The sequence below is a fragment of the Ailuropoda melanoleuca genome, chromosome 8 (assembly GCF_002007445.2).
Source record: "Ailuropoda melanoleuca isolate Jingjing chromosome 8, ASM200744v2, whole genome shotgun sequence".
NCBI classification, from domain to species: domain Eukaryota; kingdom Metazoa; phylum Chordata; class Mammalia; order Carnivora; family Ursidae; genus Ailuropoda; species Ailuropoda melanoleuca.
This window is the reverse complement of record NC_048225.1, coordinates 12998380-13017920: the sequence shown is the minus strand read 5'-3', so window position 1 is coordinate 13017920 and position 19541 is coordinate 12998380. Positions and strand designations below refer to the sequence as shown.

Sequence of the window (19541 nt, the reverse complement as noted above, 5' to 3'; positions counted from 1 at the left end):
AGCCCTGGATCTGTCGCATAGTAGCTATAAATGACTTAATCTTGGGTAAACTACTCAATCTCTGTGTGCCTCAGTTTCCCTATTTGTGAAATAAGGTTAACAATAATGTAGGGTATTGTGAGGTTTAAATGATGTAGGACTTGGAAGCACTAAGAATTCTGCATGGTGCACAGCACACGTTCCGTCTATACTGGCTGCTGCTACTACCATCACGATACCACATCACTACTACTACTGAGTTAGGCAAGCACCTGGGGAGATATGGGAAGACTGTGGAATTTCTGGTCGAACCTTACTAACTTATCATGTACTTGTGATATAAGCATTTTCTCTTAATAAGAGACCCGACATACGATTGTCTGCATCAAAGCATGATTTGCCCAGACTGTGATCACAGCTATGGAGTAATGAAGTATTTTGTTTGTCATAGGGTTCTGCTGTTGGAGCAGTTTAAGAAATGGCAGAAAGACCCACTAGCTTTTGGAATCTGTTCCTATGAGATCATCTTGTTAGGAATCCATTTCCTGACTTTTTAAGAAGAGTAAAATAATTTTCTTCATTGACATTCTGTGAACAAAATTCTGGCAACTTGTATTTTGTGGAATATAATGTTATAAAGTGGCTTTAATTTTCCTTAGTGAACTGCTTTTAATCATGCATCAGAGTAAATTTTCTTCCTCTGTTCTCAGGTTGCTATCAAGATCATAGACAAGACCCAGCTGGATGAAGAAAACTTGAAAAAGATTTTCCGGGAAGTTCAAATTATGAAAATGCTTTGCCACCCCCACATCATCAGGCTCTACCAGGTAGGTTCCTTAGTGGTATAATGTATGGTAACGAAGAACCCAGAATAGTCACTTGTGTGTATAGAAGAAAAGGTGTCTGGGTGAACATCTGCAACTTTTCTTGGTTTCTATGTTCACACGTTTATCCTACTATTTTCCTGCCCTTTTGTTTCCCACTCAGCACTCATGTTTTACCTGGCTGTTAACTAGTAAGGTCTGCCTTACCCACGTAGGCCTTTTAAATTTGTTCATTAAAACTTGGGTACCATTCTTTGTGAGGATTACACAAAAGGATTATTCAGAAGATGACAAGAACTTATTTATGTAGATCTGAATCCTAAAACAGAATGGGAAAGCCAGAGGAACAGAGAATCTTTAGGGATGAAAAGCTAGCGGTGAATATAACATTATCTTTTTATAATGTTCCTTAAATACTCTTTTCTGTGATCCTGGTACTACTTATAATGGCAAAGGATATTTTAAGTATGGCTCCTTGTATCAGTCAGAACCCACCTGTTTTCTAATAGGGTCCTAGACTTCATTTCCTAAGGTAGCATTTGATAATTTGATAGGCATGAGATTGATTTGGTGTCACGAAAGAGATTTCCATTCTAGTTTTCTTACCTTCCCAAGAACCATGCATATTTCATGCCACCCTCAGCAAAAGCAGTAAATCTAATGACTGAAATTTCAAGCCAGATAGGAAGAGAGGACCTTGCCTTTCCCAGGCTGGTGGGAGAGATATTTTGGGAGGGGTGGGGCTTTGGGGTGCTTCTCAGATTGCAGTGTGTTGGCAGCCACAAGCTCTGTCTCTGCCCAGGGCCAGCCCTGCTCACTGCTCTCTACCAGAACAGCCATCACTGACTTGTTCAGGAAGTGGCCACCCACTCGGTTCATATTTGCTGCTGTTAGTCTGCAGTAAATGGTTACTGGCCCAGACATGGCACCATGTGTAAGGGTGGAGGCACAATGGGCAGGCTTTCCTAGTCTATTAATTTTATGGAAAAGAAAGCATGTTGTGATGTTAGCGTGTGTGGTGAAGGCTACAGCTCTAGGGCTCTTTTCTGGCATCAGCTGCTTACATCATGAAATGAATTAGATCAGCAGGAGCAGACTTGTTGAAATTTATCAGACTAAATTCTGTTGAGCCACACCTACGTTGTGCCCCAGAAGCACACCCGTGAAGGCTTCCTGGTGTTGCCTGAAGACTTGTGTCTGCAAATTCGGAGGTGTCTAACCTCTGTTTCCTTCCTATCCTGATCGACTGAGTAAACTTCTTGACCTCACTTTTTAAAATAAATCATCTTTAAATAGTTGTAGCGCTTACGAAGCCGACTTTTCTCAAGGGGTTAGCTTGTAGGTATTAACCTTATTAGCTGAATTATCCAAGTTGATCTTTCTTACCCAAGATTTCATTAGCCAGTAAGAATTCTCATACTTTCAGCCCTGACTTTGAACAATGCCCTCTTTTAAGCTTTAATTTTGCTGTCTGGCAGCTAGTATTGTTAATGGGGGATTCCGAGCTGCCAAGGTGAATGGCTGTCAAATTTGTCTTTATGAATAGTATCCACGTCGTTTTCAGGTCGTTTGCCAAAACTTCAGACTTGTCAGTTTATAGAGGGAGCCAAATATGGGTAACTGTATAGGAAAGTTTTTGAACTAATGAAAGCTTTAGCAGTAAAAGAATATTTGCAGTCAATACAGGCCTAGGAGTACAAAGGAGATATACAATATGACATCTACTTTTCTTTCCCTCTGCACCAACATGTATTTAGAGTACTTACTTTGTTGTTGTTGTGTAAATCAACATACAGGAAGAGCTTGGCAGGGATGCGTGTAACAAACAATGAGCTAATATCACCAAAACAGAGAGTTCTTAAAAATTAAAGAGACAAAAAGGATGATACCGTTATTAGATTGGAAAAGTAATGTGCACTTATATGATGGAATACTGTGAAACCATTAAAAAAATCTATGATTATAACACATAATGCTGTTATATGGTGTTAATGTGTAAAGATGTCAAAGATCAAGTAACTGGGAAATAATTTAGCAAAATAATTAACTTTGAATTATGGTGAAAGTCTAAAACTGTATTGCCCAGTATGATAACACTGGCCACACATGGCTATTGAGCATTAAAATGCAGCTAGAAAATAGTGAATCATGGAACACTGCATCAAAAACTAAGGATGTACTATATTAGGTGACTAACATAGCATAATAAAAAATTATTATAAAAAAATAAATAAAATGTGGCTAGAGCAAATGTTCAATTTTATTAATTTTCATTAATGTGAAAACTGAAGTAGTTTACAATTAAAATTTTTTTGAAATGATGTTTTGGGTATACTGGGTAAGTAAAATATTTGAGGTTATTTTATTTTATTTTTTTTACATAGTAATGTGGCTATTAGAAAACTTATAATTATTTATGAGGCCTACTTTTTTTTTTCCCCCATTGGTCAGCATTGCTCTAGAATGATACAGAGTAAATTAGCTTATTAACAGTGTTTCCTTTGGGGGAATAAAATGGGGGGTCTAGGAAGAGAAAATCTTTGGCCTTTTTTTATATACCAGGTATTTAAAAAGTTTATCATGAGCAAAGATACTCATATATTACTTTAAAAAATATTTAATGAGAAAGGTAAAAAAGGAAGAAAGGACTGCCAACATACTATAACTAAAAAAAAAAAGCAAAATAGGGACCAAAACAAAATACAAATGAGTGTATTACTTGAAGTGTTGAATATTTACATTATTATTCCCAATATTTTGAATAAATGGATAGCTGTAAGGAAAGTTGTAATTTCCATTAAAAAAACACATTCACATGTGATTTCTTTGCAGTTCTTAATTGATTCCCCTTGTTTTCCCTAGGCTTTTTTTTGTCTTGATTGGGTTTTGTGGGGTGGGGGGCATTTTTGAACTTCAGGTGATCAATGTTGAATGTGAACTTTCTGGTTCTTGGCAGCTTCTTTGCTTCTCAGTTTTGTGGAGCTTACGAGATTGCAGAGGCCTCATGGAACAGCAAAACGACTGTCTTTCTCAAGTAGTGACTACTTCCTACTTTAAAGAACGTGGAGGAATACCTATTTTCCCCCTTTCTTCTTTAGAGCACTTATGCCTGTTCCCCGCTCCGGGGTTTTAAGTTTCCTTTAAGCAGTAATGGTTATTAATATTTCAAATGACAAAAGAGGAGTCATTAGTTTCTCTTCCTATGATATCAGCCTGTCATTTGTGTCACTGTCTGTCGCTTTCCTGCCTTTGTACCAGGTTATGGAGACAGAACGGATGATTTATCTGGTGACAGAATATGCTAGTGGAGGGGAAATATTTGGTAAGTACCTCTATTGCATTCTTTCAAAAGCTATTGAGCACACTCTAGCAAACCCAAAATAGCTGGTCAGTGCCTTTGCCACTTGATGCTTGCTGTCCCTCAGTGCTGTCATTTTCGATCAAGAATTTTAATTTATCTTGGTTTACCTTTTAAGTCCCTTCACTGTCTTTGTTTCCTCAGCAAAGCTGTTTTGTTTATTTCAATCAGGTGTTGACAGCTGAGATTAAAGATCTCCGAAACAAGCATTCCCACTGAACGTAAAACCAAGGGTCTTTGCTATTGCTGGATTCAACTGGGGGTTACCACATGTGGCAGAGCTCCCGTGGTGTGTGGGCCTCTGTTGTGTGAGAAAAGAGCCACTTGGAGCAAACAGTCTCCTTCTAATGCTTTCTTTAAACTTTGTTTAAATATAACATGTAACTATATTCCTTACCATGTGTTCACAGTTCCCTTGATGATTCTTACAGTTTGGGAGGTTTTGTCTACAGTAACTATTTTTTTCTCTAACACTTCGCACAGCATTGGAATTAAGCAGTGGAATCTGCTACCAGGAAATCAGACTTTTTGAGACGGTAAAAACTGGCCCCCCCAATTTTTTTTTTGTGACAGTGATAAATGGAGCCAAGTAGACTTAAAGGCTAAATTTTCAAACATGCATTGATATGTCTTATTATTTTTGTTTATTTATTTTTTTGTTTTGGTGAGCATGAAGAGAAAGGTCTCTTCTACTTTAGGTTTATCTAGTTTATTTTTTGGGGTTATGTTTTGGTTTCAATTGTCAAAATTTTTTTGTGTGTTTTAAATATTGGTACTTACTAATTTAAGTACATTTAAAAGCATGAGATCACTTTTAAAGTGGGATGTTCTTACTAGTGACTGGTCAGTTGCGACTGTACAGATTTGGTGTGTGTGTGTGTGTGCTTATAATTTGGGCCTAAGAAGCTTCAGTCTTTTTTAAAGGAGGGATCATCATTTCTTAATAGTATTTTTAATTGGCTTTGTGTATGTGCTATGCACAAAGGTAATCTTGGGAGAAAAGAGACCTTGTTGTTTTAATGTCTATAATAATCAAAGACCCAAACCCATTGCACATCAGATCTAGATCGCAGGTAGATCTTCAAGAAAACAAATTTTATTTTATTTATTTATTTTTAAAGATTTTATTTATTTATTTGACAGAGAGAGAGACAGCCAGCGAGAGAGGGAACACAAGCAGGGGGAGTGGGAGAGGAAGAAACAGGCTTATAGGGAAGGAGCCTGATGTGGGGCTTGATCCCAGAACGCTGGGATCATGAGCTGAGCCGAAGGCAGACGCTTAACGACTGAGCCACCCAGGCGCCCCTATTTATTTATTTTTTTAAGATTTTTTTTTTTTATTTATTTGACAGAGAGACAGCCAGCGAGAAAGGGAACACAAGCAGGGTGGGTAGGAGAGGAAGAAGCAAGGCTCCCAGCCGAGGAGCCCAATGTGGGGCTTGATCCCAGACTGCAGGGATCATGCCCTGAGCCAAAGGCAGATGCTTAATGACTGAGCCACCCAGGTGCCCCAGGAAAACAAATTTTAAAAAGTACAGAAGAGACGGGGCACCTGGGTGGCTCAGTCGTTAAGCGTGTGCCTTCAGCTCAGGGCGTGATCCCAGGGTCCTGGGATCGAACCCCGCATCAGGCTCCCTGCTCTGCTGGGAGCCTGCCTCTTCCTCTTCCTCTCCCACTCCCCCTGCTTGTGTTCCCTCTCTTGCTGGCTGTCTCTCTCTCTGTCAAATAAATACAAAATCTTAAAAAAAAAAAAAAAAAAAAAACCAGAAATACAGAAAAGGTAAAGTCCCCTGGCCGGATATTCTTTATGGAAATGTAGCGTAAGACATGAGGAAACAGAAATAGGACTTCTCCTAGTATTATTATAAAAGATGCAGATGAGGAAGAAAATGATGTCTTCCCTAAAGAAATCATTGTGACTGCATAGGGATGTAGCTGTTTCATGAGCACTGACTTTGAAAAGGATCTGTATAAAAGATGATAAGATTGGCATGATCAGGAACAGGAGCTTTGGAGACAGTTAGGCCTGGTTTGGAATCAACCCCTATTTGCTGTTTTAAATGGAGCAAGTTATTAGATGATTCTGAGATTTAGTTTCATGACCCGTTAAAGCACCGTCTCTAGTATCTGCTCCACAGTTGTGAAGATGAAATGAGATCACATGTATAGAGCTCTGGATCACACACATACTGATCCTTCACATCATGTTAAAGAACAACTGGGAGGTTGACTTCTGTCATGACAGTGTGAGGAGCTCTGCTGATCCACTTCCCAGTGAGACAGGAAAATGATGAAAAACCCCCCAAACCATGGTCCTAAGTTTGAACAGCAAATGAAGAGACATTTATTCAAGAACATCTATGAAACTTTGGTAAGAAGTGAGAGCGGGGTTTTTTTTTTTTTTTAAGATTTTATTTATTTATTTGAGAGAGAGAGAATGAACAGGGGAAGGAGCAGAGGCAGAGGGAAAAGCAGACGCCCCAATAAGCAGGGAGCCCGATGTGGGATTCGATCCTGGGACCCCAGGATCACGACCCGAGCTGAAAGCAGACGCTTAACCCTGAGCCACCCAGGCATCCCTGAGAGTGGTTTTTTAAACCAGTACTGCTCCCTCCTTCCTCCTTGCCAGCTCAGTGAGGTGGAGATTCCATTTAGGACTACTGTAGCCCAGAACACAGGACCCCTCAACCCTAACCTAGACTCTTGGAGGAACACGACGTCAGCATTCTCTTCCCGTCCCCAGCTGCCTGTTGCTGCAGCTAAGTCCGGGTTAAGTGCAATGCAGGAGCAGGGACTCCCTTCATCCTAGCCCCCACCTGTGGAATTTGGTGCAGCATGTTGGGAATACTGGGGCTCAGATCATTCTTACCCCAGATTGTAAACTGGTTGTTCTATCCCAGGAGAGGAAAACTGAGAAGACCCCAGACTGTGTCCCTTCTCCTTCCACTGAGCTCTCAGCTTCTACAGTGGGAGTATCACTCAGAGAGAACTTTGCCATTGTCCCCCACACGTAGCTTTAGAGCCCTCCTGGCTCAGAGATTTGCCCAGAGCTCCCTGTGGCAAATAAAAACAGATAGCTCTTAATTTGTTCACAAAGGAACTGACTTCATTTGCAACAGAGAACGAAGAAGTTGAAGCCTAAAAGTATTCTAAAGTACAGTGGAGGTTGTGGTAAAAGGCATTTGAGAGGAGATTCAAGACACAAGCTATGCCGTAGTCTAGCTGGTTTGCAGGAGAGATCCAGGGAATAAAAATCACAGCAGCCTTCCAGAGGTCAGAACAAAAGTCTGATCTCAGAAACTATTCCTTCAAAGGAACAGAATTTGATTGGATTGTTTATAGACCAGTTTATTCCCCAGGGCATTGTTGAAAACAGTGGAGCAACCAGCCAGCAATTATTGGAGTCCTAACAGCTGGGTGGGGTTAAGGAACAATGGGAAGAGAGCCCTCCCCAACCATGGTGATCCAGTGATCTGAGGGTAACTGTGAATATACCAAATCTGTGCTGAACATTAGAAGCTGAACACTGTGGATTGGGGAATAAATTTCACTGAAACAGTCTGCTAGTCACTAAACAAGTAAGCAAATAACAATATACATGTCCTAGAAGGAGAGAGGTGTACCAGTACCCAGAGGTGCTATGACATATTATCTAAAATACGTAGTTTCCAACAATAAGGAAATATGAGACATGCAAAGAAACAGGAAAGTATGAGCCATGCACTGGAAAAAAAGCAAGCCAAGAAACTGTCAGAGACACCACATGTCAGATTTATCAGAAAAAGACTTTCAAGTAGCCATTGTAGACATGTTCACAGAAATAAAGTAACTCACAAAGTAGCAAAGGAAGAGATGATGACAATGTCATGTCACATTAGAGTATTACTAAAGAAACAGAAATCATTAAGAAAATGAACAAATGGAAACTCTGGAATTGGAAAGTAAAATAACTGAAATAAAAAATTCATTAGAGAGGCTTAATTATAGATTTGACCTGGAAGAAAAAGAAGCAGATGTGTAGATAGATTGACGGAAATTACGTAACTTGAAGAAGAAAGAGAAAAACAAACTAGGAACAATAACAGAGCCTCAGAGAAACGTGGGACACTATCAAATGCAACAACATATGCCTAATGGGAGTACCAGAAGACGAGAGACAAAGGAAAAGAAAAAATATGCAAGGAAATAATGGCTGTAAACTTCACAAATTATTGAAAAACAATAACTTATATGGGCAGAAAGCTAAACAAAATCCAGGTAGGATTACACACAAAGAGATCCTCAAACAGGTACATAGTGAAAGAACAGTGAAAGTCAAAGACAAGGAGAAAATATTGAAAGCAGCAAGAAAAAGATGACGTGTCACTTAAAGGGAGCCCCATTATGTTCACATCGGACTTTTCAGCACAGTGGACGCCAGCAGGCAATAAGATAACATTTTCAAAGTGTTCAGAGAGAAAAACCTATTAACCAAAATCTTACATCCAGTAAAGCTATTTTTCAAAAATGAAGGCAAAATAAAGCCTTTCCCTGATAAGCAAAATATGAGAGAATTCCCCAATCATCAAAAACTGAGAGGCCCACCTTACAAGAAATACTCAAGGAAGTTCTTTAGGGGGAGAGCAGGTAACCGCAGGTGGTAATTTGGGTCCACATAGGAAAAGAAAGAACATCAATAAAGGTAATTATGTAATTGTAAAAGACAGAGGAGATGTATACTTTTCTCCTTTCTTCTCTTAACATATTTAAGAAGCAGTTGTATGAAATTATATATATATAAAATGCATTCCCTATAATGTAATATATGTGTAATATATTTGCCAATAACAGCACAAAGAAGGTGTGTGATAAAAGCTACATTGGGCTAAGGAAATCACTACAGAAGGTAAAGAAATAATTATAACACTGTATTGTTGGATTTTTAACATTAATTGATGTGGTGTTTATTAAAAAATTACTACAAAGTGAGGTAAAAGGAATAGAGCTATATAAAAGAGTAATAGTTCCATATAATCACTGGAAAAGTAAGCTAATATAAGTTAGAAACCCATTTGGATGAGATAAAATATATACAGTAAACCCTAGAGCACTCACTAAAAAAATATATATATATTTTTAATTATAATGTAGGGGTGCCTGGGTGACTCGGTTAAGTGTCCAACTCTTGATTTTGGTTCAGGTCATGATCTCAGGGTCATGGATTGAGCCCTGTATTGGGCTCTGTGGTGGGTGTGGAGCCTGCTTAAGATTCTCTCCCTCCGTCTCTCCCTTTCCCTCTGCCCCCATCCCTGCTCATGCATTCTCTCTCTCTCAAAAAAAAAAAAACCCCAAAAAGACATTGGAAAAGGAAGAACAAACCAAACCTAAACCAAGCTGAAGGAAGGAGACAATAAAGATTATAGCAGAAATTCATTAAATAGGGAATAGAAGGGTGCCTGGGTGGCTCAGTCGTTAAGCGTCTGCCTTTGGCTCGGGGCGTGATCCCGAGTCCTGGGATTGAGCCCCGCATCAGGCTCCTCTGCTGGGAGCCTGCTTCTTCCTCTGCCACTGCTTGGTTCCCTCTCTCACTGGCTGTCTCTCTCTCTGTCAAATAAATAAATAAAATCTTAAAAAATAAATAAATAGGGAATAGAAAAACAATAGAGAAAGTCAAGACACCAGATGCTGGTTCTTTGAAATGATCAAAAAAAATCGACAAATTTTGCTAAAGAGCTAGACTGACCAAGCGAAAAAGAAAGACTCAGATTGGGGCACCTGGGTGGCACCGCGGTTAAGCGTCTGCCTTCGGCTCAGGGCGTGATCCCGGCGTTATGGGATTGAGCCCCACATCAGGCTCCTGCTGTGAGCCTGCTTCTTCCTCTCCCACTCCCCCTGCTTGTGTTCCCCTCTCTCACTGGCTGTCTCTATCTCTGTCAAAAAAAAAAAAAAAAAGACTCAGATTACTGGAATAAGAAATGAAAGAGCAGACATTACCACCCACCTTAAAGAAATACAAATTATTATAAAGGAATACCTGAACAATTATAAACCAACAGATCATTTAACTTAGATAAAATGGGCAAATTCCTAGAAAGACACAAACTATTGAAACTGATTCAAGAAGAAATAAGCAATCTGAATAGACTTATATTAAGTAAAGAGATTGAAGCAGTAATCAAAAAACTACCTATAAAGTCCAGGCCCAGATGGCATCACTGGTGAATTCTACCAGACATTTAAAGAAGAATTAATAGCAATTATTGGCAAACTCTTCTTAAAAAAAGAATAGGAATGGACACTTCCTGACCCATTCTGTGAGGTCAGTCAGTATTACCCTGATGCCAATACAAGCCAAAGACATCACAAGAAAAGAAGACTACAGGGCAATATCCCTTATGACTGTGGATGCAAAAATCCTCAACAAAATAGTTAACATAGAAAAAGAATTATACACGAGGTTCCTGGGTGGCTCAGTTAGTTAAGCGTCTGACTCTTGATTTTGGCTCAGATCATGATCTCAGGGTTGTGAGATCAAGCCCCACTTTGGACTCTGCACTGGGCATGGCGCCTGCTTGGGATTTTCTCTCTCCCTCTCCCCACTGACCCTCTCTTAAAAAAAAAAAAAAATTACACACTATGACCAAGTGGAACTTATCCCAGGAATGCAAGGTTGGTTGTCCATACAGAAATCCATTAATGTAATACATCATAACAATAAAAGAAAAAACAAAAATGACACAATCATATCAGATGCAGAAAAGCACTTGACAGAATCCAGCATCTTTTCATGATAAAAACATGCAACAAACTAGAAGTAGAAGAGAACTTTCTTAATCTGATAAAGGATCTCTGAAAAAGCCATAGCTAACATCATATTTAATGGTGAACAACTAGATGTATTTCTCCTCCAATTAGGAATAAGACAAAGATTTCATCTCTTTCCATTTCTATTTAAACACTGTACTGGAGGTTCTAGTCATAGTGGTTAGGCAAAGAAAGACTTATATAAAAGGAATCTAGATTGGAAAGGAAGAAGTAAAGCTAACTCTACTCACAGATGACATAATCTTATATATAGAAGATCCTGAAGAATCCACTAAAAAACTCTAAGAACTATATAAGAGTTATGCAAGGTTGCAGGATACAAGAGCAATATATGCAAATCAGTTGTATTTCTACATCTTTACAATGAGCAATCTGAAAATGAAAGAAATAAAACAATTCAGTTTATAATAGCACCAATAAGAATAAAATACTTAGGAATAAATGTAACAGAAGAAATGCAAATTTTATGGTCTGAAAAGTAAGAAAAAGTACAAAACAGTGTTGAAAGAAATTTAAGAAGAACCAAATGATTGGAAAAACATCCCATGTCCGTGGGTTGTAGAGTTAACGTTGTTGAGATGGCACTACTACTCACTACTCAAACTGATATATAGATTCAGTACTGTCCCCATCAGAATCTAAGCTGACATTTTTGTCGAAACTGACAAGTGGATTATAAAATTTGTGTGGAATTATAAGGGACCCAGAATAGCCAAAACAGTCTTGAAAAAGACCAAAGTAGATCAAAGCGATGCAGCCACAAGTCAAGGAAAATGGACAGTCGCTGCTAGAAGAGGTGTAGAAAAGATTCTCCCCTAAAGCCTCCAGATAGAGTGAAGCCCTGGTAGTACCTCAGTTTGGGACTTATTGCTTCCAGAACTGTGAGTGAATAAATTACACTTATTTTTAGCCACCTACCTTGTGGTAAGTTGTTTCAGCACCCTGGGAAACTAGTACTGAAGAAGACAGGATTTTGTCATAATTTCAGAATATCTCCCCATAAAATGCTAGTCATGTACAAAGGAGAATATCAATTACCAGGTGGAGGTGGTGATTAATATTAGCATCATGTGTGATGAAAAGGCATTAAAGAAGTAATGCAAGAGCTGCCTCTTTGGATTCTTGCTGGAATTAACTAGGGGGAACAAGTGTTGCAGAAATGTAGCCTGTTTGAAAGATTTCAAGATGAGAGAAAGCATGGCATGTTTCATACTCCTTAAGTTGTTCAGTATGGTTTAAATATAGGCTGTATGTGAGAAAATGCCCGGAAATGAGGCTGGTAAGATAGGAAAGGCTCAATAAATAATGAAGGGCTTTGAATGACGTTTCTGACTTGGCCAATTCCCCTATCACACCCTCTCATTGCACTATATCCTTTCTTAGTGGTGCTTATTATATCTGTTGTGGTTTTACATTTATTTTTGTAATTATATAATGGTTTCTCTCTCCACCAGACACCAGAGGCCACAAGTTCAGGAGCCATGTCTGCTCACCATTGTATCTATCTACACGTCTCCTCTTGCTCTCCAGTTCATACTGGTGGACTCAATTATTTACTGAGGGAAATGATCAGTATCTGTTTGCTAAATAGAAGAGTGAGTGCATGATGAACCAAGAGTATAAAATAATCGAACGTTATCTTGAATTATTGCCATGTGAGGAAGAACTGGAATGGAACAAACCAATGCCAGTTAGGAAGCCAGTGTCTGAGGATGATGAGGTATTGAAGTAAGGCAGTGACTTCATCTCTTTCATTTTGATCTTGAAATATAGATATCTTTATCATCATTTTACAAAGAAACTGAAGTTCAAGGAGGCTAAATAATTTACCTACCATATGACTAATCAGTAATACAGCCGAGATTCAACCCAAGGATTATCTCACGCCAGAGTGCATACTTTTCCCCATTCACCAGTTTGAAGAATCCATTCTTCTGTATAAAAAGACTTCACTTAAGTATTTCAGGGAGGATCTTTTATTACAAATAGAAACCAAATTTCTGTTTTGAAATTTTAGGTCATGGACATAGCAGCAATCAGTGTGAAGTATTTTTTTAGCCTCCTGTTATTAAATACCCATTTAAAGAGAGAGTGAGACAGATTTTTTTTTTTTTTTAGATGAGTATTACTGAGATTTAAGCACAGGCAGGGCCTCTCCTCTACTTACATACTAACAATTCCATCTTCTCTTTTTAAGGCTTTTGTTTTATCATCGTCTATGTAAAAGAAGTGGCCAGTATTCTTATATTTTAGATTAATTAGGCATATCAGGGGATTACTAATAAACCTTTCGAAAATCACAGTGTTAAAGGAGGAAATGAGTAAGAGGGTTTTAAGATGATTTTTCAATTTCTGACCTTTTTATTGGTGTGAATGGTAGTGTCATTTACTAAGATAGAGAATATAACAGTGAGACATAAATTGGATGAACTGTGTTACTTTAGACATGGTGAGTTTGAGGCATCAGTTAGGTAAGAGTTGCACATCAAGTCATTGGCTACGGTGGTCTGGAGGTCAGGGATAAGATGGAGCCTAGGATATTGTTTCATTAGGTAGATGGTAGTTGGTCATTGACATAGGATCATACAGAAAAGAATCGGCTTAAGGATGAGACCCTCAGTACCATTAGTATTTATGTTGAAAGTAAGGTTATGAAGTATATGAAAAAAAATTGCTGTTGATGAAATAAGAGTGTGGTATTATAAAAGCCAAGGAAAATAGGAATTTCAAAAAGGAGCATTATTTTTTTTTAAAGATTTTATTTATTTATTCGACAGAGATAGAGACAGCCAGCAAGAGAGGGAACACAAGCAGGGAGGGGGAGAGGAAAAAGCAGGCTCATAGCAGAGGAGCCTGACGTGGGGCTCGATCCCACACCGCTGGGATCACGCCCTGAGCCGAAGGCAGACGCTTAACCGCTGTGCCACCCAGGCGCCCCCAGAAAGGAGCATTATTGAATGATGTAGAAAGGTAAAATATGGTAAGGACTGAGAGGTAAACTCTGGCTTTGTGACAGAGATGTTCTCAGTGCTCTTAGAGCTGTTTCACTAGTGTAATGAGTATAGAAATCGGAATGTAATGGGGTGAGATGTGAGTGCATAGTGAGGATGGGGAAATGGAGAGTTTTTAAGAATGTTTTCTAGGGGCGCCTGGGTGGCTCAGTCATTAAGCATCTGCCTTCGGCTCAGGGTGTGGTCCCAGAGCCCTGGGATCGAGCCCCACATCAGGCTCCTCCGCTGGGAGCCTGCTTCTTCCTCTCCCACTCCCCCTGCCTGTGTTCCCTCTTTTCGTTGGCTGTCTTTCTCTCCATCAAATAAATGAATAAAACCTTTAAAAAAAAAAAAGAATGTTTTCTAAAGTTATCACAGAACATATTAATAACACCATTTAAATTGTGTACTCTATTCAAATATATTTTCATAAACAAATGTTATATAATACAATAACTACATTCTAAAATATACACAGATTAGAACTTGAAAATGATGTGATAGGTGGAAGGAATAGGACTTCTTACAATGACACAGTGGAGAAGTTGGCAAATACTCTGTCTAAAGAACAAATACAAAAGTGGCAGGATTGTCAAAAATAACCATGAGGGCTCTGAAAATGAATCAGTGGCAAATTGAGAAGCTTTAATTCATGAAAATCTTTTGAATTTGTGTTAAGAATAATGGGAGTCTTTGGCCTTCTGCCTGAGCCCCTATATCCTTTCCTTTCCCTCCCCAAGGGAAAGCAAAATGTAATCAAGGCTGGGCTGCCTTAAAACCAGCAGCTTTGTTGCCAGAGGCAGCTGACGTGAATTGGAAAAGAAGACAAAAACAAAACAAACAAAAACAAAAAAACCAAAAAACCTTCATGCCCAGTTGTTGTCAGTAAAAATAGCAAGTTTGGTAGGAAGCAAATGTGGAAGGCTCAGAGCCTTGCTAGCTAGAGGTTGTGATCTTGCTAGGGGCAAGCCACAGAATGGTTAACCAGCCAGAAATTTAGTAGGGAGATCTTGTTAATGAGAGAACCACAACAGGATAAAATATGTTCTTCATTCATATCTGACTTACTGGGGGACTGGCATCTGCTCGGAAGTCCTGAGAAAGTCTAGCAAAGAGTAAAAGCTGAGGCCGACTTTGAAGTTTTCTGAACTTTGAATGTACTCCTGAGCTCACCAATAGATTTGTCAGCAGAGGGTAAAAAGTCTACTGGCCTGATCACTAATCAGTGTAGACATAGGGATGACTTCAAGGAGGCCATGCTAAAGAATAAAAATAAGGATTTTTTTTTAATTTAGCAGAAAAATCAATGGCTACATACCACAGGGGGATGGATTCTCAAATTATTTCCAAGAGGGTTGCTAAAAAACAAAACAAAAAACCCAAAAGCAGCAACAACAACAGTCCTCAGGGGAAAAAATCATAATCCAGAATTGGTTAAACATATTATCTATACTATGCAGTTTATTAAAAAAACAAATGAACGTTGTAGATGTTGAAGAAAAAAAAACAGGAACATGTGATCCCTACTCAGGAAGAAAAGTAGCCAATAGAAACTTCCTCTGAGTAGGTCTAATTGTTATTTTTAGCAAAAACTTCATGGCAATTATTATACATTTGTTCAGACAATTGAGAGAAACCATGTCTAAGTGGAAAATATGATGACAATGACTCAACAAATAGGGAAGCTCAGTAAGGAAATAGAAATGATAAAAAATGGAAATTCAAGAGTTGAGAGTTACAGTAACTGAAATGAAAAATTCACTAGATGTGTTCAATAGCAGATTTGAAGTGCCAGAAAAAAGAACCAGCAAACTTGAAATATCAATAGTGAAAAGTCCAATCTGAAGAACAGAGAGAAAGTCACTGAAAAAAAATAATCAGAGCCTTGGAGACCTGTGGGACAAGATCAGGTGTACCAATATATTTGTAATGGGAATCTCGGAAGGAGAGGAAAGAGAGAATGGGACAGGAAAAAAAAAAAAACTTGAAGAAATGACTAAGAACTTCTGAAATGTATAAAAAACAATAATTTACAGTTTCAAGAAGCTTAATAAATCTTAAGTAGGATAAACCCAAAAGAGATCCACATAGACATGTATTGTCAATTTGCTCAAAGACAAAGACAGAATCTTGAAAGCAGCAAGAGAAAAATGACCCTTCAGGTACAGGGTAACAACAGTATGATTTGCAGCTGAGTTCTTATCAGAAAAAAATGGGTGCCAAAGGCAGTGGACTGACATATTTAAAATGCCAAAGTAAAAAACAAAACAAAACCCCATGAACCATAAATTCTGTATCTAGCAAAACTGTCCTTCAAAGTGAAGGCTAAATGAACACATCCCCAAATAACCAAAGACTGAGAGAATTTCTTAGAAGCATACCTGCTCTACAAGACACTGTAAGGAAGTGCTCAAGCTGAAAGGAAATGACACGAAATGGTAACTTATGTCCACAGGAGAAAATAAAGGAAATCAGAAGAGATGAATATGTAGGAAATAAAAGGCCATATAAATATACTTTTTCCTCTTCTCTTAGTTTCTTTAAAAGACAAAAAAGGGCTTCATGAAGTATTTATAACACTTTATTTCTGCATTTCTCACATATATTGACGCAATATAAGTACTTAAAGGAAGGTTGAGGAAATGGAGTCATATTGGAATAAATGCTATATTTTACCAGAATCAAGTCAGTGTTAGTTGGAAGTAGATTGTGATAAATTAAGATGCACATTATAATCCCCAGAGCAACCACTAAGATAAAATCAGCACCCTTTGGAGGCCGGTGGTATGAATAATTCTTGAGAAACTTGGCTATGATGAGAAGGAAAGAGAGAGGGTCAGTAACTAAAAGGGGCATTGGTTGAATATGTGTTGTCTTTTTATTTTTTTTAAGATTTATTTATTTATTTGAGAGAGAAAGGGAAACAGCAAGTGGGGTGGGGAAGGGAAGGGCAGAGGGAGAAAGAGAGGATCTCAAGCAGACTCCCCTCTGAGCATTGAGCCCGACAGGGAGCTCGATCTCATGACCCCAAGATCGTGACCTGAGCTGAAATCAAGAGTTGGACGCTTAACGGACTGAGCCACCCAGGCGACCCTGTTGTCTTTTTATTATATATTTGACTTTCTGTCTATAGTTTATTTTGAGGGGAAAGAACCAGTAGAGCCAGAGGAAATGTAGCTATAAGGGAGGGAGGGAGATTTAATGGGGCATTCCTCGAGGAGGAGTTGAAGGCTGGAAAGTTTGTAGAAATATTTGTGTGAGATTGATGTTTGGGGATTAAAGTTTAGAGTCTGACAACCTAACACTAGTGTTTGAAAAGTAGGAAAACAGGGGCGCCTGGGTGGCACAGCGGTTAAGCGTCTGCCTTCGGCTTAGGGCGTGATCCTGGCGTTATGGGATCGAGCCCCACATCAGGCTCCTCTGCTAGGAGCCTGCTTCTTCCTCTCCCACTCCCCCTGCTTGTGTTCCCTCTCGCTGCCTGTCTCTATCTCTGTCGAATAAATAAATAAAATCTTTAAAAAAAAAAAAGAAAATTAGGAAATCAGTTTGTATGCTGAGGTGAGATCATGGAATAGCAGCTAAAGAAAATGAAAGAAGTAGATGATAAAGGACAAGTTGAAGGATGGGTAGGCATATTGATAGGTTAGCAATTGTTGGAGATCTTAACTTTATTGGAACTCCACTTGTGGCTTTTTTTATGGCTTGTTTAGTTAGCAGTACTCGGCAGGTTTGGTATAGGACTGAAGAACATGGATGGTTTGATCCAGAATTTTGCAAGGTTGCTTGAGGTGTCGAATCATGGGGCTTGGAAGTTTCTGCTCTAGGTGTAAAGCTGGGAACTTTATCCTAATGTTGGCAGATTATGACAAAAGTGTTTGGGGCAGTAGTTGGCTGCTGGATTCCAAACTTCATTTCAGATTTGCTGAAAGAGTTGTAGTTCTCTTACTCTTTGTGGCAGTCACAGCATATCTAGAATATTATCTTCGGTTTTGAGTACTGTATTTTACGACAGACATCAATAGAAATGTGATAAAGATGGCAAGCAGTATTTGCAATTGTTGGAGCAAAGAGTGTTAGAGAAGTCTATGAAGGAAGTCATGGTTGAGCAGAGTTTTCAAGTATGAGAAGTTTGATGAGTGGAAATCAGTTTTCCAGACGGTAATGTAGTAAAGACTTTAAGGTCTGAAACAGCTTGGTGTATTTAGGGAACTAGAACTGGTTCTTTAAAGACTATTAAGTGATGTGCTCGTGGTTTTTTAATTATTCCAAAAGTTCTAAGGGTTCTTGGGACATGGCTATGATGCCTTCTCTGAGAAAGTTGATATGTGAGGCCAGGCTTAGAGGTCATGTTTTCCTTACAGACACATTTGACCACTCCCCATTTTTTCCTCCTGTTCAACAAGAGCATGGCATCTCTGCTTTCAAACCTAATATGCTTATTGGATTTCCACACAAGATTTCACTGCAATTTCATCCACTGTTACATGATAGTGAGCCATAGAAGGACTTTAAGCAAGGGTCGGGACAGTCCAAATTATATTTTAGAAAGGGTACATTGGTGCCAAAATAAGCGTGCATTTAAGGGTGACGAGACTAGAGCCTAGGAGAGCACAGAGGAGGCTGTTGGCAACAAAACAGAGGACAGCTGGGGAGTATCTGATAAACAGCAGCAGTGGGGACAGAGAAGATGGCTTAGAAGTGTACTTAAACAAAGCAGCGTGGTTCGTCGTTCAGTGCATGGATAGAGTCAGACTATGGTGATTCACATCCTCATTCTTTGCTTACAGCCTTGGTGACCTTGGGCAAGTTTTTTAACCTCACTGTCTTAGTGTCCTCATCTTTAAAATGAATAATAGTAATGATGATGACAATGATGATGATGATACCACTTATCTCAAAGGTTGTTGTAAGGGTTGTGTGAGTGTTTTTAAAGTGCTTAGTGTGGGGGTGCCTGGGGGGCTCAGTCGGTTAAGTGTCTGTCTTCGGCTCTGGTCATGAACTCAGGGTCCTGGGATCGAGCCCTGCATTGGGCTGCCTGCTCAGCAGGGAGTCTGCTTCTCCCTCTCCCTCTGCCTGCCACTCCCCTTGCTTGTACTCTGTCTCTCTGTCAAATAAATAAATAAATAAATAAAATCTTTTAAAAAAATAAAAAAATAAAGTGCTTGCTCTGTGCAAAGACTTGTACAGCATGTTCATAGCAGCTTTACTTATAATAGCTAAAAAGTTGAAGTAAGTCAAATTTCTACCAACTGATGAATGGATAAATAAAATGTGGTATATCTATACAGTGGAATATTATTCTGTGGTAAAGAGTATGAAGTACTGATATAAGCTACAGCGTGGCTAAACCTTGAAGACATTTTTATGTGAAAGAAGCCAGATACCAAAGACCACATATTGTGCGATTCCATTTATATGGAATGTCCAGAAAAGGCAAGTCTGTAGAGACAGAAAATAGATTCATGGTTACCAGGAGATGGGGGTGGGGAGAACTAGGACTAATTGCTTACTGGTAGAGCGTTTCTATTTGGGGTGATAGAAATATTCTAAGATTAGATAGTAGTGATGATTGCCCAATATAGTGAA

At 38.9% G+C, this 19541-nt stretch overlaps 1 protein-coding gene across 7 annotated transcripts in view; it reads left to right on the top strand.

Annotated features, from left to right (window-relative positions):
* The first annotated feature begins 689 nt into the window (after positions 1–689).
* SIK3 (SIK family kinase 3) overlaps positions 690–19541 on the top strand; it is a 110784-nt gene continuing 91932 nt past the window's right edge. For 6 of the 7 annotated variants that reach the window (XM_034665817.1, XM_034665816.1, XM_034665821.1 and 3 more), the window contains exons 1-2: positions 690–806; positions 4062–4125. In XM_034665817.1, the coding sequence (XP_034521708.1) occupies positions 765–806; positions 4062–4125 (106 nt within the window). In that variant the 5' untranslated portion in view covers positions 690–764. The remainder of the gene's footprint in view (positions 807–4061; positions 4126–19541) is intronic. The other variant, XM_034665820.1, reaches the window with a different exon arrangement.